We start from the raw sequence: 22,167 nt of genomic DNA, 5'->3' as shown, positions 1-22,167 counted from the left end.
ATGGGGATATGATACAAAACCCAACCTGTGTCAAAATTACGCGATCGATTTTTATGAATAAATAAACTATTAGTTTTCGTGTCTACCAGGCAAACCGCTTAGAGCAACGAGCTGAAAATCAGTATGTAGCTGGAATAATCATCACAGAAAGTTCTTGCAGTAGTACAGAAGAATCGGATAACAAATCACTGAGTTATGATTCGAAAGGCAACTACGTGCAGCAAATGCGAGATCGAGATACTCTAATAGAACAGTCACCCTAATAAAGCATTCAGCTGCATGTATAATTTACATAGTTATATTACATTGCAAGTTATTCTGTAGGGAATTCAGCTACAAACAAGTCACCCTGTAGTCAGATCAGCTAGAAGAAGGTACCTAATAGAGAGTTCAGCTATAAAGAAGCCATCATGTAGAGAGTTCAGCTCAAATAAATCACATTGTAGAGAGTTCAGTTACAAAGAAACAATCATGCAAAGAGTTTAGCTGCAAACAAAACACCCAGTAGAAAGTTCCGCTATGAACAGATCACACTATAGAGAGTTCAGTTAGAAACAAGTCATCCTGTAGAGAGATCAGCTAGAAGAAGTCACATTGTAGAGAGTTCAGTTACAAAGAAACAATCATGCAAAGAGTTTAGCTGCAAACAAAACACCCAGTAGAAAGTTCCGCTATGAACAGATAACACTGTAGAGAGTTCAGTTAAAAACAAGTCATCCTGTAGATAGATCATCTAGAAGAAGTCACTTTGTAGAGAGTTCAGCTACAAAGAAACCACCATGTAAGAGAGTTCAGATGCAAACAAATCACCTGTAGAGAGTTCAGCTAGGAACAAGTCACCCTGTACAGAGATCAGCTAGAAACAAGTCACTCTGTAGAGAGTTCAGCTAGAAGAAGTTACATTGTAGAGAGTTCAGCTACAAAGAAACTACCATGTAGAGAGTTCAGCTGCAAACAAATCGCCCTGTAGAGAATTCAGCTACAAACAAATCAACCTGTAGAAAGTTCAGATAGAAGAAGTTACCCTTTAGAGAGTTCAGCTACAAACAAATCACCCTGTAGAGAGTTCAGCTAGAAGAAGTTACATTGTAGAGAGTTCAGCTACAAAGAAACTACCATGTAGAGAGTTCAGCTGCAAACAAATTGCCCTGTAGAGAATTCAGCTACAGACAAATCACCTTGTAGAAAGATCAGCTAGAAGAAGTTACCTTGTAGAGAGTTCAGCTACAAACAAATCACCCTGTAGAGAGTTCAGCTAGATACAAGTCACCCTATAGAGAGATCAGCTAGAAACAAGTCACCCTGTAGAGAGTTCAGCTAGAAGAAGTTACATTGTAGAGAGTTCAGCTACAAAAAAACTACCATGTAGAGAGTTCAGCTGCAAACAAATTGCCCTGTAGAGAATTCAGCTACAAACAAATCACCCTGTAGAAAGATCAGCTAGAAGAAGTTACCTTGTAGAGAGTTCAGCTACAAACAAATCACCCTGTAGAGGGTTCAGCTACAAACAAGTCACCCTGTAGAGAGTTCAGGTAGAAGAAGTTACATTGTAGAGAGTTCAGCTACAAAGAAACTACCATGTAGAGAGTTCAGCTGCAAACAAATTGCCCTGTAGAGAATTCAGCTACAAACAAATCACCCTGTAGAAAGATCATCTAGAAGAAGTTACCTTGTAGAGAGTTCAGCTACAAACAAATCACCGTGTAGAGAGTTCAGCTAGATACAAGTCACCCTATAGAGAGATCAGCTAGAAACAAGTCACCCTGTAGAGAGTTCAGCTAGACGAAGTTACATTGTAGAGAGTTCAGCTACAAAGAAACTACCATGTAGAGAGTTCAGCTACAAACAACTCACCCTGTAGAGAGTTCAGCTAGAAGAAGTTACATTGTAGAGAGTTCAGCTACAAAGAAACTACCATGTAGAGAGTTCAGTTGCAAACAAATTGCCCTGTAGAGAATTCAGCTACAAACAAATCACCTTGTAGAAAGATCAGCTAGAAGAAGTTACCTTGTAGAGAGTTCAGCTACAAACAAATCACCCTGTAGAGAGTTCAGCTAGAAACAAGTCACCCTGTAGAGAGTTCAGCTAGAAGAAGTTACTTTGTAGAGAGTTCAACTACAAAGAAACTACCATGTAGAGAGTTCAGCTGCAAACAAATTGCCCTGTAGAGAATTCAGCTACAGACAAATCACCTTGTAGAAAGATCAGCTAGAAGAAGTTACCTTGTAGAGAGTTCAGCTACAAACAAATCACCCTGTAGAGAGTTCAGCTAGATACAAGTCACCCTATAGAGAGATCAGCTAGAAACAAGTCACCCTGTAGAGAGTTCAGCTAGAAGAAGTTACATTGTAGAGAGTTCAGCTACAAAGAAACTACCATGTAGAGAGTTCAGCTGCAAACAAATTGCCCTGTAGAGAATTCAGCTACAAACAAATCACCCTGTAGAAAGATCAGCTAGAAGAAGTTACCTTGTAGAGAGTTCAGCTACAAACAAATCACCCTGTAGAGGGTTCAGCTACAAACAAGTCACCCTGTAGAGAGTTCAGGTAGAAGAAGTTACATTGTAGAGAGTTCAGCTACAAAGAAACTACCATGTAGAGAGTTCAGCTGCAAACAAATTGCCCTGTAGAGAATTCAGCTACAAACAGATCACCCTGTAGAAAGATCATCTAGGAGAAGTTACCTTGTAGAGAGTTCAGCTACAAACAAATCACCCTGTAGAGAGTTCAGCTAGATACAAGTCACCCTATAGAGAGATCAGCTAGAAACAAGTCACCCTGTAGAGAGTTCAGCTAGACAAAGTTACATTGTAGAGAGTTCAGCTACAAAGAAACTACCATGTAGAGAGTTCAGCTGCAAACAAATTGCCCTGTAGAGAATTCAGCTACAAACAAATCACCCTGTAGAAAGATCAGCTAGAAGAAGTTACCTTGTAGAGAGTTCAGCTACAAACAAATCACCCTGTAGAGGGTTCAGCTACAAACAAGTCACCCTGTAGAGAGTTCAGGTAGAAGAAGTTACATTGTAGAGAGTTCAGCTACAAAGAAACTACCATGTAGAGAGTTCAGCTGCAAACAAATTGCCCTGTAGAGAATTCAGCTACAAACAGATCACCCTGTAGAAAGATCATCTAGGAGAAGTTACCTTGTAGAGAGTTCAGCTACAAACAAATCACCCTGTAGAGAGTTCAGCTAGATACAAGTCACCCTATAGAGAGATCAGCTAGAAACAAGTCACCCTGTAGAGAGTTCAGCTAGACAAAGTTACATTGTAGAGAGTTCAGCTACAAAGAAACTACCATGTAGAGAGTTCAGCTGCAAACAAATTGCCCTGTAGAGAATTCAGCTACAAACAAATCACCCTGTAGAAAGATCAGCTAGAAGAAGTTACCTTGTAGAGAGTTCAGCTACAAACAAATCACCCTGTAGAGGGTTCAGCTACAAACAAGTCACCCTGTAGAGAGTTCAGGTAGAAGAAGTTACATTGTAGAGAGTTCAGCTACAAAGAAACTACCATGTAGAGAGTTCAGCTGCAAACAAATTGCCCTGTAGAGAATTCAGCTACAAACAGATCACCCTGTAGAAAGATCATCTAGGAGAAGTTACCTTGTAGAGAGTTCAGCTACAAACAAATCACCCTGTAGAGAGTTCAGCTAGATACAAGTCACCCTATAGAGAGATCAGCTAGAAACAAGTCACCCTGTAGAGAGTTCAGCTAGACAAAGTTACATTGTAGAGAGTTCAGCTACAAAGAAACTACCATGTAGTGAGTTCAGCTGCAAACAAATTGCCCTGTAGAGAATTCAGCTACAAACAAATCGCCCTGTAGAAAGATCATCTAGAAGAAGTTACCTTGTAGAGAGTTCAGCAACAAACAAATCACCCTGTAGAGAGTTCAGCTAGATACAAGTCACCCTATAGAGAGATCAGCTAGAAACAAGTCACCCTGTAGAGAGTTCAGCTAGATGAAGTTACATTGTAGAGAGTTAAGCTACAAAGAAACTATCATGTAGAGAATTCAGCTACAAACAAATCACCCTGTAGAAAGATCAGCTAGAAGAAGTTACCTTGTAGAGAGTTCAGCTACAAACAAATCACCGTGTAGAGGGTTCAGCTACAAACAAGTCACCCTGTAGAGAGTTCAGGTAGAAGAAGTTACATTGTAGAGAGTTCAGCTACAAAGAAACTACCATGTAGAGAGTTCAGCTGCAAACAAATTGCCCTGTAGAGAATTCAGCTACAAACAAATCACCCTGTAGAAAGATCAGCTAGAAGAAGTTACCTTGTAGAGAATTCAGCTACAAACAAATCACCATGTAGAAAGATCATCTAGAAGAAGTTACCTTGTAGAGAGTTCAGCTACAAACAAATCACCCTGTAGAGAGTTCAGCTAGAAACAAGTCATCCGGTAGAGAGATCAGCTAGAAGGATCACCTTGCAGAGAGGTCAGCTACAAAGAAATCACCCTGCTTCATCTTTTCTTATTCCTGTAGTAAAGAAAAAATGGCAGGTTAAAAAGCCCTAAAGCCGGCCATAGGCCGGCTTTGGGGTATACAAATACAAAAAGAAGTGAAATCTAATCCAAAACAGCCAAGCTGTAAAAAAAGATTGCGGCCCTGAGAAAGGCTATGGTGAAAATAGTTGTGAAATCCAAGGTGGCAGCCAAGAAATGGCTGTGATGGTAGGTTAATGGTAAAAATTTTAATAACAACAATTCAGGTGAATTTGGTGCCACTTGGTCTTGGCACAAAATTCACCTGAATTGTCATTATTAAAATTTTTACCATTAACCTACCATCACAGCCATTTCTTGGCCGCCACCTTGGATTTCACAACTTTTTTCACCATAGCCTTTCTCAGGGCCGCACTCTTTTTTTACAGCTTGGCTGTTTTGGATTAGATAGCTCTTTACAACTTGCATTTCCTGCTATGTAGGTAGAGCAACAGTACAGTCCCCAAATACGTGTGCACTTAATGCATTGATATGCAGCTTGATATCTACAGGGAGTAGGTGTATACTGCCATTTGGTCTATTGTATATATCATAGCTTTTGAATATGAATGCTATTAAATAGTTTCTGTAGGGAAGAGGTTTGTAAAAACTCTGAAATGGTCCTGTGCAATTAGTTGAATTTAGTTAACATGTAGGCAGTTATCAGCTAAAATTGTATTGCTGTGAAGTGAAGAGACATGTTACACAGTGTTTCAAATGAAGAACAGTATGAGAAGCATCTCTGCAATCATTCCAGTCTTTGTAAATGAAAAATACGATCCTGGCATCAGCAAAGCCACAGAGAAGCCATAATATGCTAGTGTGATTTGACAACTTGGGCTGTAAGCGAAAAGAAATGAGGACAAAGGTAAGTCCATGATGTGTGAACTGTACATACTGTGGTATGCCATTAGGCTGAAGCAATGTCTAGAAGTGAAAACAAATCAATCCCATAGTCTAGCCGTTATCAAGTTATGTCTTGCATTAGTAAATTAGTCAGTCAGTTAACATAAAATTCCAAATTTTGTAGCAACCTATGGGAAGCTTTTGGGTTGTATTGAAGGCACTTTTGGGCTCGGTTATACGTACCTAACCAATACTACCAACTGAGGTGGAGGTTATGATAATATAGTGGACTGTACCTGGTCACAGCACCAAAATGCTGCGGAACGTTCCTATCCTGGACAGGTCCGACTCGGGATTGGCGGAGTGGAGGAGGATTCGAGCCACGTACAATCTGAACACCTCGTGTTGTACCCACAATCGAAAGTATATAACATACACGTGCAGTACAGACATGCGCACAATATAATAACTAAATAATTAGAGTTCTAAATAGGGAAGTTACTGTTCAGTCGTCACGACATCCTCCGGGGGGGCAGCAAGGATTCTGGCCCAAGTCTTGAACTGTTCAGTTGCCCTTCTCGCTGAAGCTCGTCTCGGATGAGACCCCCCAGTCTCTGAATCTGTCCGTACCACCGGTTGCTCAGGTTGTAACTTGGGTCCTGGAGTAGGCTGCACATTCCCATCAGTATCCTCCTGTCCAGCAGTTACCTCCAAAGGGTAGAGCCTTGTGATAGCCCTGTTAGTTGTCCCATTATTTGTTCTAATTGTTGCTGCTCGCACTAATCCATCTCTTCCAATGATAAGGTCCTCAATCACAGCCATCTTCCAAGTAGCTCGGGGAGCATCATCATGAATGAGCACTACATCACCCTTCTTCACCAGTTGAATGTTATTACCTGAGGACTTGTGATGTTCCCTTAACGAAGTCAAGTATTCATGACGCCATCTTGTTTGAAAGTCCCTGATTATGGCTGCTTGAGTGTTAGCACTCTTCCTCATTGAAGTGGCATTTCCAAATGTGGGATCAGTAAGCTCATCGACATCCACCATCTCATGGGGAAGGCAAGTAATTCTTCTCCCGTGCAGCAAGTGAGCAGGTGTCAGTGGCTCAGGGTCACCCATCTCTGATGACACAAACGTTAGGGGACGATCATTCAAGATGGCCTCAATCTCCACAACAATAGTCTCTAGGGTTTGGAGAGATACATGCCGCCTTCCAAGGACCTTCTTAATGGTGGTTTTTGTGAGCCCCACTAGCCTTTCCCAGAAGCCACCATACCAGGGGGCTCTCTTGGGTATGAACTGCCAAGTGACACCTCTCCTTCCTAACTCCTCCTTAACTTCTGTCTTCTCCATTAGTAAGCGAAGTTCCTCAGCTGCCGACATGTATGTAGAGCCATTGTCAGATATCATCAACTTCGGCAGTGACCTCCGGCCAGCAAATTTGCGGAAGGCCAAAAGGGAAGTTTCAGTAGATAGATCTTGTACAATTTCCAAGTGAACTGCGCGGGTAGTAGCGCAGGTAAAAAGGCACAAATAAACCTTCACTTCTTGTTCAGCTCGTTTCACATATAGTGCTCCGGTAAAATCTACCCCCGTATATGTGAAGGGATGAACATCTTGTGTCCGCAAACAAGGTAGTGGAGGTGGATCTGGTGCTGAATATGGCTGCCCTATCACTCGTAAGCAGGTAACACAGTGGCGTAAAATTGATTTGATATACTGGCGTGCGGCTGGAATCCAGTATGTCTGGCGTAAGGCAGTTAGTGTGGCACCGGTGCCAGCATGGTGCAGTGTCACATGTACATCATGGATAATCAAATAGGAAAACCGATGTCTAGGAGGTATGAGGTAGGGGAACTTGGTTGTTTTACTCACCGGAGCGTTGTGGATGCGTCCACCACAGTGTAGAAATTCATGTTCGTCCAGAAACAGTCTAAGCTGACGAACAAGTAGTAGTCTAGATGTCTTCGGTTGCCTGGCTACAAGCTTCAGATTGGCTATCTCCTTCTTATACACATCCTGCTGTACATCTTTCACCCACTTGAACCTCACTGTAGTGAACTCCATGGCACTGATTGGTCCATAACGTCGGTGGTCTGGTTGAGCTCTTACATTATCTATGAAGCGGAACACATAAGCAGTTACACGTAATAGCTTACTAAGAGTGTTGAAGCGATCTAGCATGATGACACAATGTAAACCAACTGTAGGTGTGATGGGTTCAGCTGGAACAAACTCAGTTGCTACTGCTGCTGCAACAAGAAGGGGAGGTAGAATTGGCTGATCAAAGGATGGCCATCTGTTAGGTGTAGTGAGCCATGCTGGTCCGTGCTGCCATAATGTGGATGACATCAGTGCCTCTGTGGTGATTCCCCTTGTGAGCAAGTCTGCTGGATTCTCCAGGGTGGGGCAGTATTTCCACTCAGCTGTTGGTAGTAGTGACTGAATCTCAGTTATGCGGTGACGAACAAATGTTGGTAGTTGCTTGCGACTATTCACCCAGTGTAATACAATTTGGCTGTCCGACCAAACGAAGATAGATGGGTCTTTGAGGGGAATTGCCTTTACCACAAAGTGGGTCAAACGTGTTGCGACCAATGCCGCCATGAGTTCCAAGCGTGGTAATGTGAGTTCTTTCAGGGGTGCCACACGAGATTTAGCCACTATGAACGATACTTCATCACCCTGTGTGAGAAATACTACAGCACCGTAAGCCTTCAGGCTTGCATCAGCAAATGAGTGTAGTACTGGTTGCACGAAAGCTGAAGAAAAGTACCTTCTACTAACAGAAAGTTGAGTGACTGACTTCAAATCAGAGGCAACATCTATCCACTCTTTATGGATCTCTTCATCTAAGGGCTCATCCCAAGCAACCTTACGTATCCACAGCTTCTGCATCAGTATTTTAGCTCTAATAACTACTGGAGCTGCAAGGCCTAGTGGGTCAAATATCTTGGAAAGATCTTGCAAGACTTCTCTTTTAGTCACCAGATGATCATGTGCCAAAATAGTGGGTTTGGCTGCTAGGGAGAGCTTGTCTGTTGTAGTATTCCATCGCAGACCTAGTATGTTGACTGACTGACTGTCATCACTGACGTTGTCTTGAGCTGCAATTGTCATCAACTCAGTACTATTGGATGACCAACTGCGCAAATTCATGTTAGCACTGGACATTATAGCTCTTGCTTCTCTGTAGTAGCTTATGACTGCTTGTTCTGTTGCACCACCAGTTATGACATTGTCTACGTACAAGTTTGATCTCATGTCATCAGAAACGGCTGTGTTTTGCTGCTGAAGATGATACTGCAAAACAGCATTGAGCATGAAAGGTGAGCTTGTTGCACCAAATGGAACGACATTAAACCGATAAATACAAAACTGGCTGGATACATCAGTGGGATCGGTTAACCAGAAGAAGCGAGTATAGTCTCTATCATCGGGATGTAGACGGACGTGTAAGAACGCCTTCTCTATATCAGTAGACACTCCAAAGCTATGACTCCTGAAACGAACGAGGATAGAGCATATATCACTAACACAGGGTTAACCGATCAACAGACAGTCATTGAGACATGGATATCCAGACGATTGCCGACAGCTGCAATCAAAAACAATCCGTATAGGAGTTGTTGGCGAGTCTTTCTCAACTGCATGGTGTGGGATGTAGTGGATACTGGATTCATTATCTGTTGACTTTACACGTTCAATAAATCCTCTAGCCTCTTGTTCGACAATGATGCTATTGTATACCATTAGTAGGTTTGGTGTTTTAGCCAGCCGTTTAAGCATTTGACGTGTTCTGTTCTGAGCAATAATGAGGTTGTTGGGTAAGGTGGGAGGATTGGGTCGCCAAGGAAACCTGACAACGTAAGCCCCATCAGGGTCTCTGGTGATACACGAAGAGATGTAGTGTTGAAGCATATCTTCTTCAGCACTGAGATCACTCATTGACACTCCTACAGATTCCAGGTTCCAAAAACGTTCAAGGTCAAAGTCACATTGTTGATTGACTGTTAACATCATGGTGCTGATGTTTGAGTGCTGAGTGTTAGCCAGCTGCACTGGTCCTGAGAGAAGGTAGCCCAGTTTAGAAGCCACTGCAGTAGGTCCTCCTCCTACTCCTCTTACAATGTGATCTCCTACAATGTCCCAGTAGTGGTCCACACCAACTAATAGAGAAATCTCAAATTCGCATTCTGCGGAAAGTGGATGAGCCAACTGGAGGTTCTGTAGGTGTGGTAGGTGAGTCATACTGATGCTAGTAGTGTTCTGTAGTGGCGTAGCGATACGTGGTACAATTATCACTGACAGCGGTATAGCATGTCCATCGTTGGTCAACAAGTTGATCATGGCAACATCCATCTTGCGGTTAAGTTGACAGTTTGCTCCAAAGGAAGAGATGTTGATGTCTTCTTGTTGATAAGGTTGTAGCACTAAGGAGCAGGCCAGATCTTGAGTGATAAATGATCGCTGGGATCCCTCGTCAAATAGCAGGTTGGCTACTGTACTTCTGTTCCCATGTGAGACTGTTGCTATAGCAGTCTTGAGTAAGCATACTCTGTTCAGTGTAGTGCAGGATGGTGGCAAAGTCATGGACAATGAGGTAGTGTCAGTTGTGTTAGAGCTCACAGGATTTGTTGGTGGGAGATTACAGATCTGCGGCTGTGTATTGTTAGCTGGTGGAATGGGATAACCTGAGACTGCACCAGTGTGGTGTTGTCCAACGTGCGTAGGTTGTGAGGAGTGTCCAGTATGTGGCTTAGCATGTTGGCCAGTGGGTTGCGGCTCATAACTGCATAGGCTCGTGTGATGCTTACGCCTACAATTGTGACATCTGTGCTTGGAATTACAGTAGGAGACCTTATGATGACCCAAACAATTGAAGCAGAGCTTTTCTTGACGAACTACAGCTGAGCGTTGCTTTGGGTCCTTGATAACATCACACACAGAAGGGGAGTGTGGGCCTTTGCAGAATGGACACTGCGGTTTACCTCTGGCTCCACCAATAGACTTGTTAGTAGCTGCAGCATGAAACAGTGCAGTCGGTGGCAAGGTAGAATTATGAGCATCTGTCTGTGACGATGATCCTGCCTCAAGAATGTAAATTTCAGTGAGGATGGCTTCTTGCAGTTCATCAATTTTCCACTCTTGTCTCCCATGTGCCCTGGCTAGGTTCTGTTTGATCTTGGGTGGAATTTTCCCAAGAATGATAGTGACAAGCATGCTGCTGTAAGTGTCTTGTGATTTTCCAAGTGAAGCCAGGCTACGGATGTGCCCTTCAATAGTGTCATGAAACTCACGTAGGCTGGCGAGTGTACCACTAGGACTATGGATATCAATTAAAGCTTGCATGTGAGCCTCTATCTGTTTATGTGGTTGACCAAAACGTTCCTTTAACAGGTCAATGGAGTGTTGGTAATTAGCATTAGTCAGTTGGAAGCCTGCAATAACACGAGCTGCTTCTCCTTGTAGTTGGCTTCTGAGATAACTCAACTTCTGTACTCCAGTTAAGGAGGTGCTATTGTGCACAGATGCTTCAAAGGTATCCCAGAATGACTGCCACAGAATGGGATTGCCACTGAATTGTGGTAATTCTAACTTAGGTAGACGGGTAACAGTGCTTGCATGATCTGCCTGACGCTCGGTGGCAGGTGGGGGAGGTGCACGTGGAGAGATTGTTGTGTCTCTTGCAGTGATAGAACTTAGGCGATGGGTTATCTTGGCTTTTGCTCTTGATATCGCAGCGTTGGTCTCTTCAGCTTGCAGTATTTCAGCTTCAATGGCCTCGTCTTCTTCGGTAGCTTCAAGTATCTTAGCGTCTAATGGGGTTATAAGTTCGTGCTTACGTATAAGCTGATCATGGAGATCCCTCAGAGTGGCTGTATTATCTTCGCTGAGGGGTTGTGGGTTCGCTAACACTTCGTCGACGCTCGCCAATATCTTCTTAAGGTGTGTTCTGTATCCTCTCCGTGAACATTGGGCTCGCTTAATGTCCGCCATAATCCGTCTTCTTCAGCTCACAGCACCAAAATGAGGTGGAGGTTATGATAATATAGTGGACTATCCTGGTCACAGCACCAAAATGAGGTGGAGGTTATGATAATATAGTGGACTGTACCTGGTCACAGCACCAAAATGCTGCGGAACGTTCCTATCCTGGACAGGTCCGACTCGGGATTGGCGGAGTGGAGGAGGATTCGAGCCACGTACAATCTGAACACCTCGTGTTGTACCCACAATCGAAAGTATATAACATACACGTGCAGTACAGACATGCGCACAATATAATAACTAAATAATTAGAGTTCTAAATAGGGAAGTTACTGTTCAGTCGTCACGACACCAACAGGCCATGGAGGCATTGTGAGGTGGTTGTATACAATCACTGGACTGATTAGCAGACCACTGGACTCCCTTTCCAACCAAATATTTAGGCAACTGGTTGGAATGTAGAGTATGCTAGTCTCATATGGTTAGGCCACTCCTCTCCCCCAACCTTCCTGCACACATGCACGTGCATACACGCACGTGCTCATCACATGCGCACACAGAGAAAGTAGTATGGCCATGCCACATTTGTTGCTACAGCTATGCATCAACTACATGCCAAAGATGGAATGACAAAACAGTTAACTGTTACCACTTACTTTTGCTGTTAACATGGTTACTACTATACTACTACTGACATAAACATGTACCGTACAATTTATACCCCATGATAAGAAGAATGGTAGTCATACAATGGAGGTTATTCCAAGAGTGAAAAGTTTGACTGTGAAACAGTAAACGGATCTTTCATCAATAAAATTAATATCAAGTCAGTAACAATGCTGCTCAGAATTCAATATTGATTAACAAACAATATCTGCTCAACTAAATTTGGTAATTGCACACAATACTAAGTAGACAGGTCCACCTGTGTAGTCTGTAACCGAATACTGTACGTATGTACTTTAAATAAACAAAAAAAATAATTGAGTCCAGTAGTCCTATCCATCAGTCCAGTGATTGTATACAACCTTGTGAGGCTGGGATCTGGTTAATATTTTTTTTGTGGGAACTGATATGCAAACTTCCATGATCCCTAATATACAGTAGTACCATACTGTATGGTACTAAATACTAAACACCTCAATGTAATTTCGTTTCATGAAGAAGATGGCCAGTATGATTGAAAATTAAAGGAAAGACACAGCACAGAGGGCAGACACTCGTTGGAACCCCAAAAGGCACATACAGCACATGAGTTAATATTGTGATGAAATATGGCTGTACCATGTACAATGTGTCGTTTATAGCCTCAAGCCTTGTGACTGACAAACTGGCAGGCTAAAATTTAAGGCTGAAAGTGCAAATAGAGCTAAACATATTATGCTACCTACACTACTACCAAAAAATTGACTAAAAGCCATCACAAAAATAGGCATTAACATTAGTAGACCATCAAATTATGACAATTTGTCCTTATTTCAAATTATATAGTGCCACCTAAATATCATGAAATTCCTCTCTATATTGAAAGTCACTATAACAATACACATAAGTGATTGTCAATAAAGGAGCACAAAGCTTATCATGCAAGTATATGTATAGATATATACATGTTATGTAAATCAATATATATCCAAATTGTAAGGCTTAATATTCTAGAACTTCCACATGATAGTCATATATTACTTACTTCCTGTCTGCACATATATAACAATACCTGCATGCAACTATATTTTTAGTTGCTATGTTCAAGCTTTGCCAGTGTATTGCCATTTTGGCAACATTCCTGTGTATCTGTGATGCTCAAGATATGATTGACAAAGAAGATGATTGCTATGAAGCTGGTGAATGTAGTGAATCTACTAAGTGTATTTGGCAATACAGAGAATTAGAGACATGTGTTAAGTAAGAATGACCTGCTGAATAATCTCTCAGAGACCTTCTTTAGAACTGGTAAACATCCAACTAGATATGTTAAAATAACATACAACTTTCTGATTTCTGATCCAGTTAATAGCAGCAATGAAACAGAAGAGAATTTTGACTACAATTGCACCAGTTTCCAAAATGTTTATATTTGGAGTGAATCACCATTGTATCTTCTTGGGCCAAAACCACTATTCTGGTTTAGCTTATTCGCTATAAATGTGCCTGAGGCCAGTGTTACAATTGAGTTGCCATGTCTTTGTAGGAGTGCTTACAACAGGTTGCTGTCTTGGCTTACATATATGGTAAGTACAATGAGGTGTACTTATGTACATGTTAGTTATAAATATTTGTATAGATCAAAGTTATTTCAATTAAAGGTTACAGCAGTGACCAGTTTGTGGAATTTACCAATCCAAATTATTTTCGAGCTAGAGGCAAAGATCACTACAGGAGCATTGTGATTATCTTTATTATCTCAATACCTTTTCCAATAACATCAGCAGTCATATTTGTAATTGTTACAAGCCTCTACATCCAAACCTCTGAATTCTATTCTGATGAAAAAAAACACTCCAAGGTGGAGCATAAAAGTGATGAAGAATCACCAACCCTTGAGGATGGCCAACCAACTCCTGAAGATGAACAAGCAGCCACAAAAAATGACCATCTAACCCCTGAAGATCATGAATACAAACATAGAAATTATTTCACATATGAGAAAGATCAGCTTACCTTTACAAAACCACACATAATTTCATTGCTGGTAACTATGGGGTGCCGTTTGTATCAAAATTATAACAATATAATCAGTATAAAAAATTAGGTTATATATGTAACCTTTTGTAAACCCAATGTAGCATCATGTAACTCTGTGCAGCCTCACGTAAGCCTTTGTAGCCTCAGGTAACTCAGTGTAGCTCATTTAACCTTGTGTACATCATGTAACCCTGTGTATTCCCTCTGTGTAGCCTCACGTAACCCTGCATGTGTATTGCCTCATGTAACTCTGTGTAGCCTCATGTAACCCAATGTCACCTCATGTAGACCATAATTATCATGTTTAGCCTCACGTAACCCAATGTAGCCTCATGTAATCCAGTATAGCTTCATGTAACCCAATGTAACCTCACGTAAATCTGTGCAGCTTCATGTAACCCTTTGTAGCCTCATGTAGCTCTGTGTAGCCTCATGTAACCCAATTTAGCAGGGTTACATGTGGCTACACAGAGTTACATGAGGTAATATATACACAGGGTTACATGAGGCTACACAGAGTTATATGAGGCAATACACAGGGTTACATGAGGCTACACAGGGTTAAATGAAACTACACTGAGTTACATAAGGGCTAGACAGGGTTACATGAGGCTACATTGGGTTACATGAGGCTAGACAAGATATGGTTACATGAGGAGACATTGGGTTACATGAGGCTACACAGAGTTACATGAGGCTTCAAAGGGATACATGAGGCTGCACTGCAGAGTTACATGAAGCTATATTGGGTTACATGAGGCTACACTAGGTTACATGAGGCTAGACAAGGTTACATGAGGAGACATTGGGTTACACAGAGTTATAGTACATGACACTACACAGGGTTACATTAGGATACATAAAGTTACAAGAGGATACATCTGGTTACATTAGCTTTACATAAGGGTACACAAGGTTGCATGACAGTGTGTCTACTTGTAACCCAGTGTCTTTTCATGTAACAAAGTGTACCTACTGTGTACCGATCGATGTGAAACCCTGTTGTAATCCAGTTGATGTAACTCAGTGTATCCTCTATACAAGTGACTGTGTATTAACGTGCACTTGTAGCCCAGTGTATCACAGGTTTACAACACGCTACACTTGGCTACAACGCTGAGGATATACACAAGGACACTATTCACAGATCTACTTATCCACAGATCTACTTGCAACCAAGTGTAGCTTCATTTGTGACCGGATTTGCGAAAAGGTACCTTTTCCACACATTTTACATGCCAGCAAACAAAATAATGTAACACTTGACTCCTTACACTGATTAACTTGCTCTTGGTATCAAAATGTAGCCATATACTTTAGCTGCACTCATGGAAAATTTCAGGCAATTATAAGCAAAGATACAAAAGTTATGAAACTTCAAAGTTCATAAAATGGGTCAAATTTTGTGTGTGGAAAAGGTACCTTTCCGCAAATCCGGTCACATTTATCAAGCTTATCCTCATGAACCCCTATGTAGCTTGGTGTAACTTTATGTAACCTTGTGTATATTTTCAGTGTAGTAGCCAAGTGTAGTGTGTTGTAAACCTGTATAGCCTGTTGTAACCCTTTGTACTGCTGTAACCTCAGTGTAGTCATGTGCATATCCTTATGTAACCCAATGCAGCCTTGTGTACATAGCTCATAGTAACCTCTTGTAACCCTGTGTAGCTTGTTAGAAGCCTGTGTAATCCTACATAACCTGAGCTGTTTGTAAATTATCAATTTTCAAGCATTCTATTTATTAGAATAATTAATCCAAAGGCTGTCAACCTTCAGTGCTGGACACTGCAAAGGTAGTAATAGCAATACTACTTGGGTGTATACATATATTCAGTATTTTTTCCTAATATAGTGTAAGTTGTAATTCATGGTAAACTTGTGCTATAGTCTCAATTTCAATGGGTTTTTAGCACAGTTATTTACCTGTAGTTAGTAATGAATTTGTTTCTTCCATATGCTCTAAGTTGTAAGGCTTTAACAGGATACTAGTTTAAGTATTGTAAATTAAACAAGTACATAATAAGAATACAGATTTATCTTATACCCTTGATACACCAGTGGAAAAGGTTTAGTTACTCTAATAGACCAGTTACACAGTATATTCATGATCAACTTTAACTCTATAGCTACTCTTCACTTAATTTTTGAGCTGGTTATTCCCCTCAGCATGTATCTATCACAAAACTTCAATGTAAATGATAGTCATGTAAAAGAAACAATGAAGAATTAGTAAATTTGTTTAGTGAAAAGGTGAAAAATTTATCATAAATGTTAAGCCCAAATACGAGTAAGGCAAATTACAGTACACAACACTGTTACAATACATAAGAAAACTGTGAATGACTTATGTAGTGTATGTGGAATCACATCAATCATTAGGTATTTGTGACTGTAAATTTATAACCACAACCCTTGATAAATTTACTCAACCTTTTTAGACTTTAAAGAAACCCTAAAGCTCATTTAAATATTTAAAGCTGAAACACAGTTTAATACACTATATACACAACCCTGCATGGGTATCTGTAACCAGCTTATGCAGGTGTAGCCTGTGCGACCCGTGTATAGCCTCATGTATGTAACTGAGTGTATATATCCCGATGTAACCCTGTGCAACCTCATGTAACCCTGTGTAGCCTCATGTAACCCTGTGTAGCTATTGCTTCATGTAACCATGTGTACCCTCATGTACCCTTGTGTAGCCTCAGGAAAACTTGTGTATCCTCATGCAACCCAGTGCATCCTCATGTAACTATTTAACCCTTTGTATCATCATGCAACCTTGTGTATATAGCTTCATGTGATTGGATTTGCAAAAATGGGTCTTCTACACACATCCAATACTATGAACTGGGAAGATCATTAGATCACATATAAGCCTGAAATTCTTGCCAACTGTTAATCCATGCTGGGTCTCTACTGAGCAAAATTCAAGTAACTAGCTTTTTCTCAGCTGAAGCTGATGAATTGTCAAAGTTGGCAAACTGGATGTGTGTGTGTGGAAGACCTCTTTCGCAAATCTGGTCACATAATAACCAAGTATAGCCTATTGTAGTTCTGTGAATAATAATGGCCTTGTGTATCCTCATGCAACCTGGTGTAAAGCTGTGTAGCTTCATGTAATTATGTGTAGCCTGCTGTAACCCTGTGTAGCCTAATGCGTGCATCAACATGTAACCCTGTGTTGCAATCCTGTGTAACCTCACATAACCACATGTATACCTTCATGTAAATTAACCCATGCATCATAATTTATTCCAGATGTAACCTGGTGTAGCATCATGTAACCCGGTGTTACCCGTTGTAATCCTGTGTAGCCACAGGTAACCCAGTAAGTGTAGCATGTTGTAAACCTGCATAGCCTATTGTAACCCTTTGTACTACTGCAGCCTCAGTGTAGTCATGTGTATTATCCTCATGTAGCCCAAAGCAGCCTTGTGTAGCTCATTGTAACCTCATATAACCCTGTGTAGTCTGTCAGAAGCCTGTGTAAACTAAGATATTTGTAAATTATCAATTCTCATGTATGTTAATCCAAAGGCTGTCAGACCTTCAGTGCTGGACACTGCAAAGACAGTAATAGTAACACTATAAAGGTGTAACCTTTTGTGTAGCCTGTTGTAGTCCTGTGTACCTTCATACATATAACCCAGACTATAAACATAATCCTCTGTTTGACCTATTGTAGCCTCATGTAACTCTGGTAGGCTCATGTAACTCTGTGCAGCCGCATGTAACCCAATGTATCCTCATGTAACTCTGTGTATAGCTATAGCCTCATGCAACCTTGTGTATCCTTATGCAAAGCTAATGTAACCTGATGTATCTTACTGTAACTTTATGTATTCTAATGTATCCTAATGTAGCTTCATGTAACCCAATACAGCCTCATGTAACTCTGTATAGCCTCATGTATCAAGCATGTAACCTCATGTAATTCTGTGTATAGCCTCGTGTATCCTTATGTAACCCTGTGTAGCTCATGTAACCTGATGTATTCTCCTGCAACTTTATGTATTCTAATGTATTATAACTCTGTGTAGCCCAATGTCTCCTTATGTATCCTTGTCTAGCCTCACGTAACCTAGTGTAATCTCATGATCATTTAACCCTTTGTAGCCTCATGTAACTCTGTGTAGCCTCATTAACCCTGCATAACCTCATGTAACCCTGTGTATTGCCTCATGTAACTCTGTGTAGCCTCATGTAACCTTGTGTATTGCCTCATGTAACCCTGTGTATTGCCTCATGTAACTCTGTGTAGCCTCATGTAACCTTGTGTATTGCCTCATGTAAATGTGTGTAGCCTCATGTAACTCTGTGCATGCAGCCTCATATAACCCTTTGTAGCCTCATGTAACTCTGTGCAGCCTCATGTAATTTCCCCTTTGTAGCCTCATGCTTCATGTAACCCAATGTAGCATTATGTAACTCTGTGCAGCCTCATGTAACTCTTTGTAGCCTCATGTAACTGCCATCTCATGCAACCTTGTGCAGCTTCTGTGTAACCTCATGTAATCCAATGTAGCCTCATATAACCTATTGTAGCCTCAAGTAACCCAATTTATAGCCTCATGTATAACTCTGTGTAGCCTCATGTAACCCTATGTATCCTTGTGTAAGTTTGTGTAGCCTCATGATGTAACCCAATATGGTGTAATTACGCTCATGTGGCCTCCTATAACCCTCATGTAATCCAGTGTAGCCTCATGTAACCTTGTGTAACACTGCAGTAGGCTAAATTAATTATCCCAATGTAACTTTGTGTAGCTTCATGTAACCAAATGTATCTTCATGTAATCCTATGTAGCCTCAGGTAACTCTGTGTAGCTTCATGTAGCAGTGTAGCCTCATGTAACACTGCAGTAGGCTCATATAATTATCTCAATGTAACTTTTTGTAGCTTCATGTAACCCAATGTATCCTCATGTAAACCTTTGTAACCTCAGGTAACTCTGTGTAGCTAGTGTAGGCTCATATAATTATCCCAATGTAACTTTGTGTAGCTTCATGTAACTCAATGTAACCCTGTGTAGACTCAGGTAACTCTGTGTAGCTTCATGTAAGCTTGTGTAGCCTCATGTAACCCAGTGTAGCCTCATGTAACCCTATAAACCTTCATGTAACCCACAAAACCAGTGTAACCACATGTAACTCTTTGTAGCCTCATGTGACCTTGTGTAGCCTGTTGTAGATGTTGATTGCAAGGTTGTTAAGATTAATGGTATACTAATGTACATCAAGTAAAGAATTTAATGATTTAATAAATAATGAAAAGTACCTTACAAATCTTGCACATTTTTGGGTAAATAATATCAAGGAAAATTACTTCCATTACTTTTTTGGCAATGCAATTAAAAACTAAATTTTGATACAAATGGCATCTCAAAGTTCAGGTTTTGTGCCAAAATGTGTAACAGGACAACAAATGGCACATAATAGAGAAGATACTAGTCATTTGAACATTATAAATTAAATAATGTAAATTATTTATGTAAAAAGAGTCATTATTTATTTACGAAAATGTACATAAATATAAACCATTTACAGCAAACATATATAACCTAATTTTTTATACTGATTATATTGTTATAATTGTGATACAAACGGCACCCCATAGGTAACCAGTGTGATAATAACTATAGCATTAATTGTTTTTCATATTATATCAGAGGTTCGATATATTCAGTATGGCAATGAAATTTTGGACAATGGAGAATATGAATTTGGAGATGACATCAAAGAAAGTGATCAGCAAGTAATACCAATGTGGCATGCAATTATTTCTTTTCTTACACTAACAGCTTCTATATTGTTAGTGCTAGGTCAATTTGTAAACCTAATTAGAGATCATGTTAGGGAAAAAAACTATAACATGAAGCAAAACGTAATAGAAACACTCATGGACAAAGACTTTCAAATATACCTTTTTCAGTCTTCAGCTAAAGCAGGAATTGCAGTTAACATTATTTATATGGATTGTATCTTGCTCCTTACATGCTTTCGGCCTTTATTGATGATCCACTGCAAAACCAGCTTTATTTATCTATTAGTGGCAATTGTTGTAGTTTGCCTTTTCTTCTTTGTTAATGGTGCCGTTAATGTGCTTGTTGACAGCAAAGGCAAATTTGCAATTGGTGATTTCTTTATTACATGCTGAGCAGCTGTGATATCGATTATATACATGTTAGTTGTAATCATTTATATGTTTACACTGGGTAGTTTTAGTAACTTTCAAACTTTGATACTTCCTTCTCTGCTTGGAGTTTTATAATTGTCACTTATTCTCTTCAAGCTTGTTAAAACAGGGATTAATAGCAATCAACCCAAAGAAGAAAACAACACGGATTCCAATCAAAATTGTCAAGTTAATCTTGATGAAACTGTCATAGATATTGAAGAAGATGGGGTGATTATAATGAAGAAGCAGAGGACAGTGATTACTGAAACAAAAACCTTCACAACTAAGACAAAACAAATTTTGTGTTGTTTGTATATAGCATGAACGTGTGATGCAAGGCACAGATGAATGAGTGACATTATACGCAATGCATGCAAGCAACTATTGCACATGCATGAATAGTCAATAATGCATAATTATATGTATGCATACAACCCTACCTATGATAATGCACTTTAGTAACTGGTTAATTACTTGTACAATATGCATAGATTAATACAAAATGTTTTCTTACTTCCAACCTCACGAAATTTTACAAAGCTGTTACTTCCATGCACAAATGCAGTAAATAATGCTAGCTAATAAAACACTTTATTATTTAAAACACCAATCACATGAAATTCATGATCAGATTTCTTGGAAAACTACTGGTATTATGTATATTGGCTATTAGTTAGTACGTGTGGCGAAATACTTTTATTAGTAGGTAGCACTGTTTACTTACTACTCCCTAAAGTATATTCATAGCTTTAGGTTAAACAGTATATATACACAATGGTAACAAAGTAAGGAAGTCCCACACTCATAGTGTATTTTCCTGGAAAATTACTTTATAACACCAGCTGTGAGCATACAATATTCATTAAAAGAAAGATGCTCAAAGTCTATTAGTCAACAATTGACTACAAATGATAGTAGTGGATATTCTAACATTACGTGCTGTTCACATAATTTATGGGAGTCATGCATCAGCCATCATCAATTGTGACCAAGTGGGTAGCTACTGCACTTCTTCCATACTTTTAGTCTTTACTGATGATCTACTGCAAACTTATTCATCATAGTAGTAGGTAGTATTTGTGATTTGGCTCTTCTTCTTGATTCTTAGTTTAGTGTTTACCGTGTTTTCTTGCACAGATTTTCTAGAGAAGCCTCAAAGTTGCCCTTCATTTTTGCTTGTGTAACTGAGTGACACCCACTTCAACTCTGTAGCCTAGAAGACCATGCACGAGCTGTTAAATGTCTGTATAGCCATTGGGGGAGGAATAAACAGTTTCTTTAGTAACTCCTTACAGTCACACTCTGGCATAACTTAAACTGGCATGAAGAAGCTACTTCAGAGCAAAGCTTACCATTGTGGAAGGTTTATATACAACCTTCATTTCTCATGCTCTGGCTGCTTTTGGCATAAAGCTTATGTACCGGAGAGACAAATATAGGTATACACACACTTTCAATGCCCAAGGGATTCATACCAGTGTATTAATACTACAACACTTAATTATATATGTGATTTTGGACAAAATACTGGCCATGGCCTGCAGTTGCTGCATTGATTTTCAAATTCAGTGATCAGTCACTATACTGTAACACCCTGTACATTGGCCAATTTAAATAGGTTGATGTTGATTAAGTTGGTTGATTAACTATACTTTTTTGATAAACAGTTCCGACATTTAAAAGGCTTCACAGCACTAATAAATATTTGGGCAGCTAGCACTATAAAATAAATATTTGGGCAGCTAGCACATATAACAAGTTATATGTTTAACAAGAAAGGAGGGCTTGGGTGAATGTGAACAGGCTATAATTATACAATTGAATACAGTATATTATTAGCATATCCCAAAAACAATTGAACTGTAAAAAAGGTACGGACCCCAAAAGATGAAAAAGGTGTGAAATCAAAGGTGACAGCCAAGAAATGGCTGCAATGATGCAACTGTCAATCATTATTAATGATGGTGTGA

The 22,167-nt window shown here is 40.0% G+C and overlaps 2 protein-coding genes across 2 annotated transcripts; both read right to left on the bottom strand.

Moving 5' to 3' along the window:
- Positions 1-5,835: 5,835 nt before the first annotated feature.
- Positions 5,836-8,664, bottom strand: LOC136252790 (uncharacterized). The gene has a single exon (XM_066045357.1). It carries the CDS (start codon positions 8,662-8,664, stop codon positions 5,836-5,838), a length of 2,829 nt encoding a protein of 942 aa, XP_065901429.1.
- A 217-nt stretch (positions 8,665-8,881) lies between these two features.
- On the bottom strand, positions 8,882-11,676 carry LOC136253302 (uncharacterized). Its single transcript, XM_066045945.1, has 2 exons — positions 11,434-11,676; positions 8,882-11,381 (listed from the first exon to the last, which is right to left on the bottom strand). Exon 2 carries the CDS (start codon positions 11,338-11,340, stop codon positions 8,884-8,886), a length of 2,457 nt encoding a protein of 818 aa, XP_065902017.1. The 5' UTR covers positions 11,341-11,381; positions 11,434-11,676; the 3' UTR covers positions 8,882-8,883.
- Between the last annotated feature and the right edge of the window lie 10,491 nt (positions 11,677-22,167).

This window comes from Dysidea avara, chromosome 4 (assembly GCF_963678975.1).
Source record: "Dysidea avara chromosome 4, odDysAvar1.4, whole genome shotgun sequence".
In the NCBI taxonomy this organism is placed as follows: domain Eukaryota; kingdom Metazoa; phylum Porifera; class Demospongiae; order Dictyoceratida; family Dysideidae; genus Dysidea; species Dysidea avara.
This window is presented reverse-complemented; position numbering and strand designations above follow the sequence as displayed.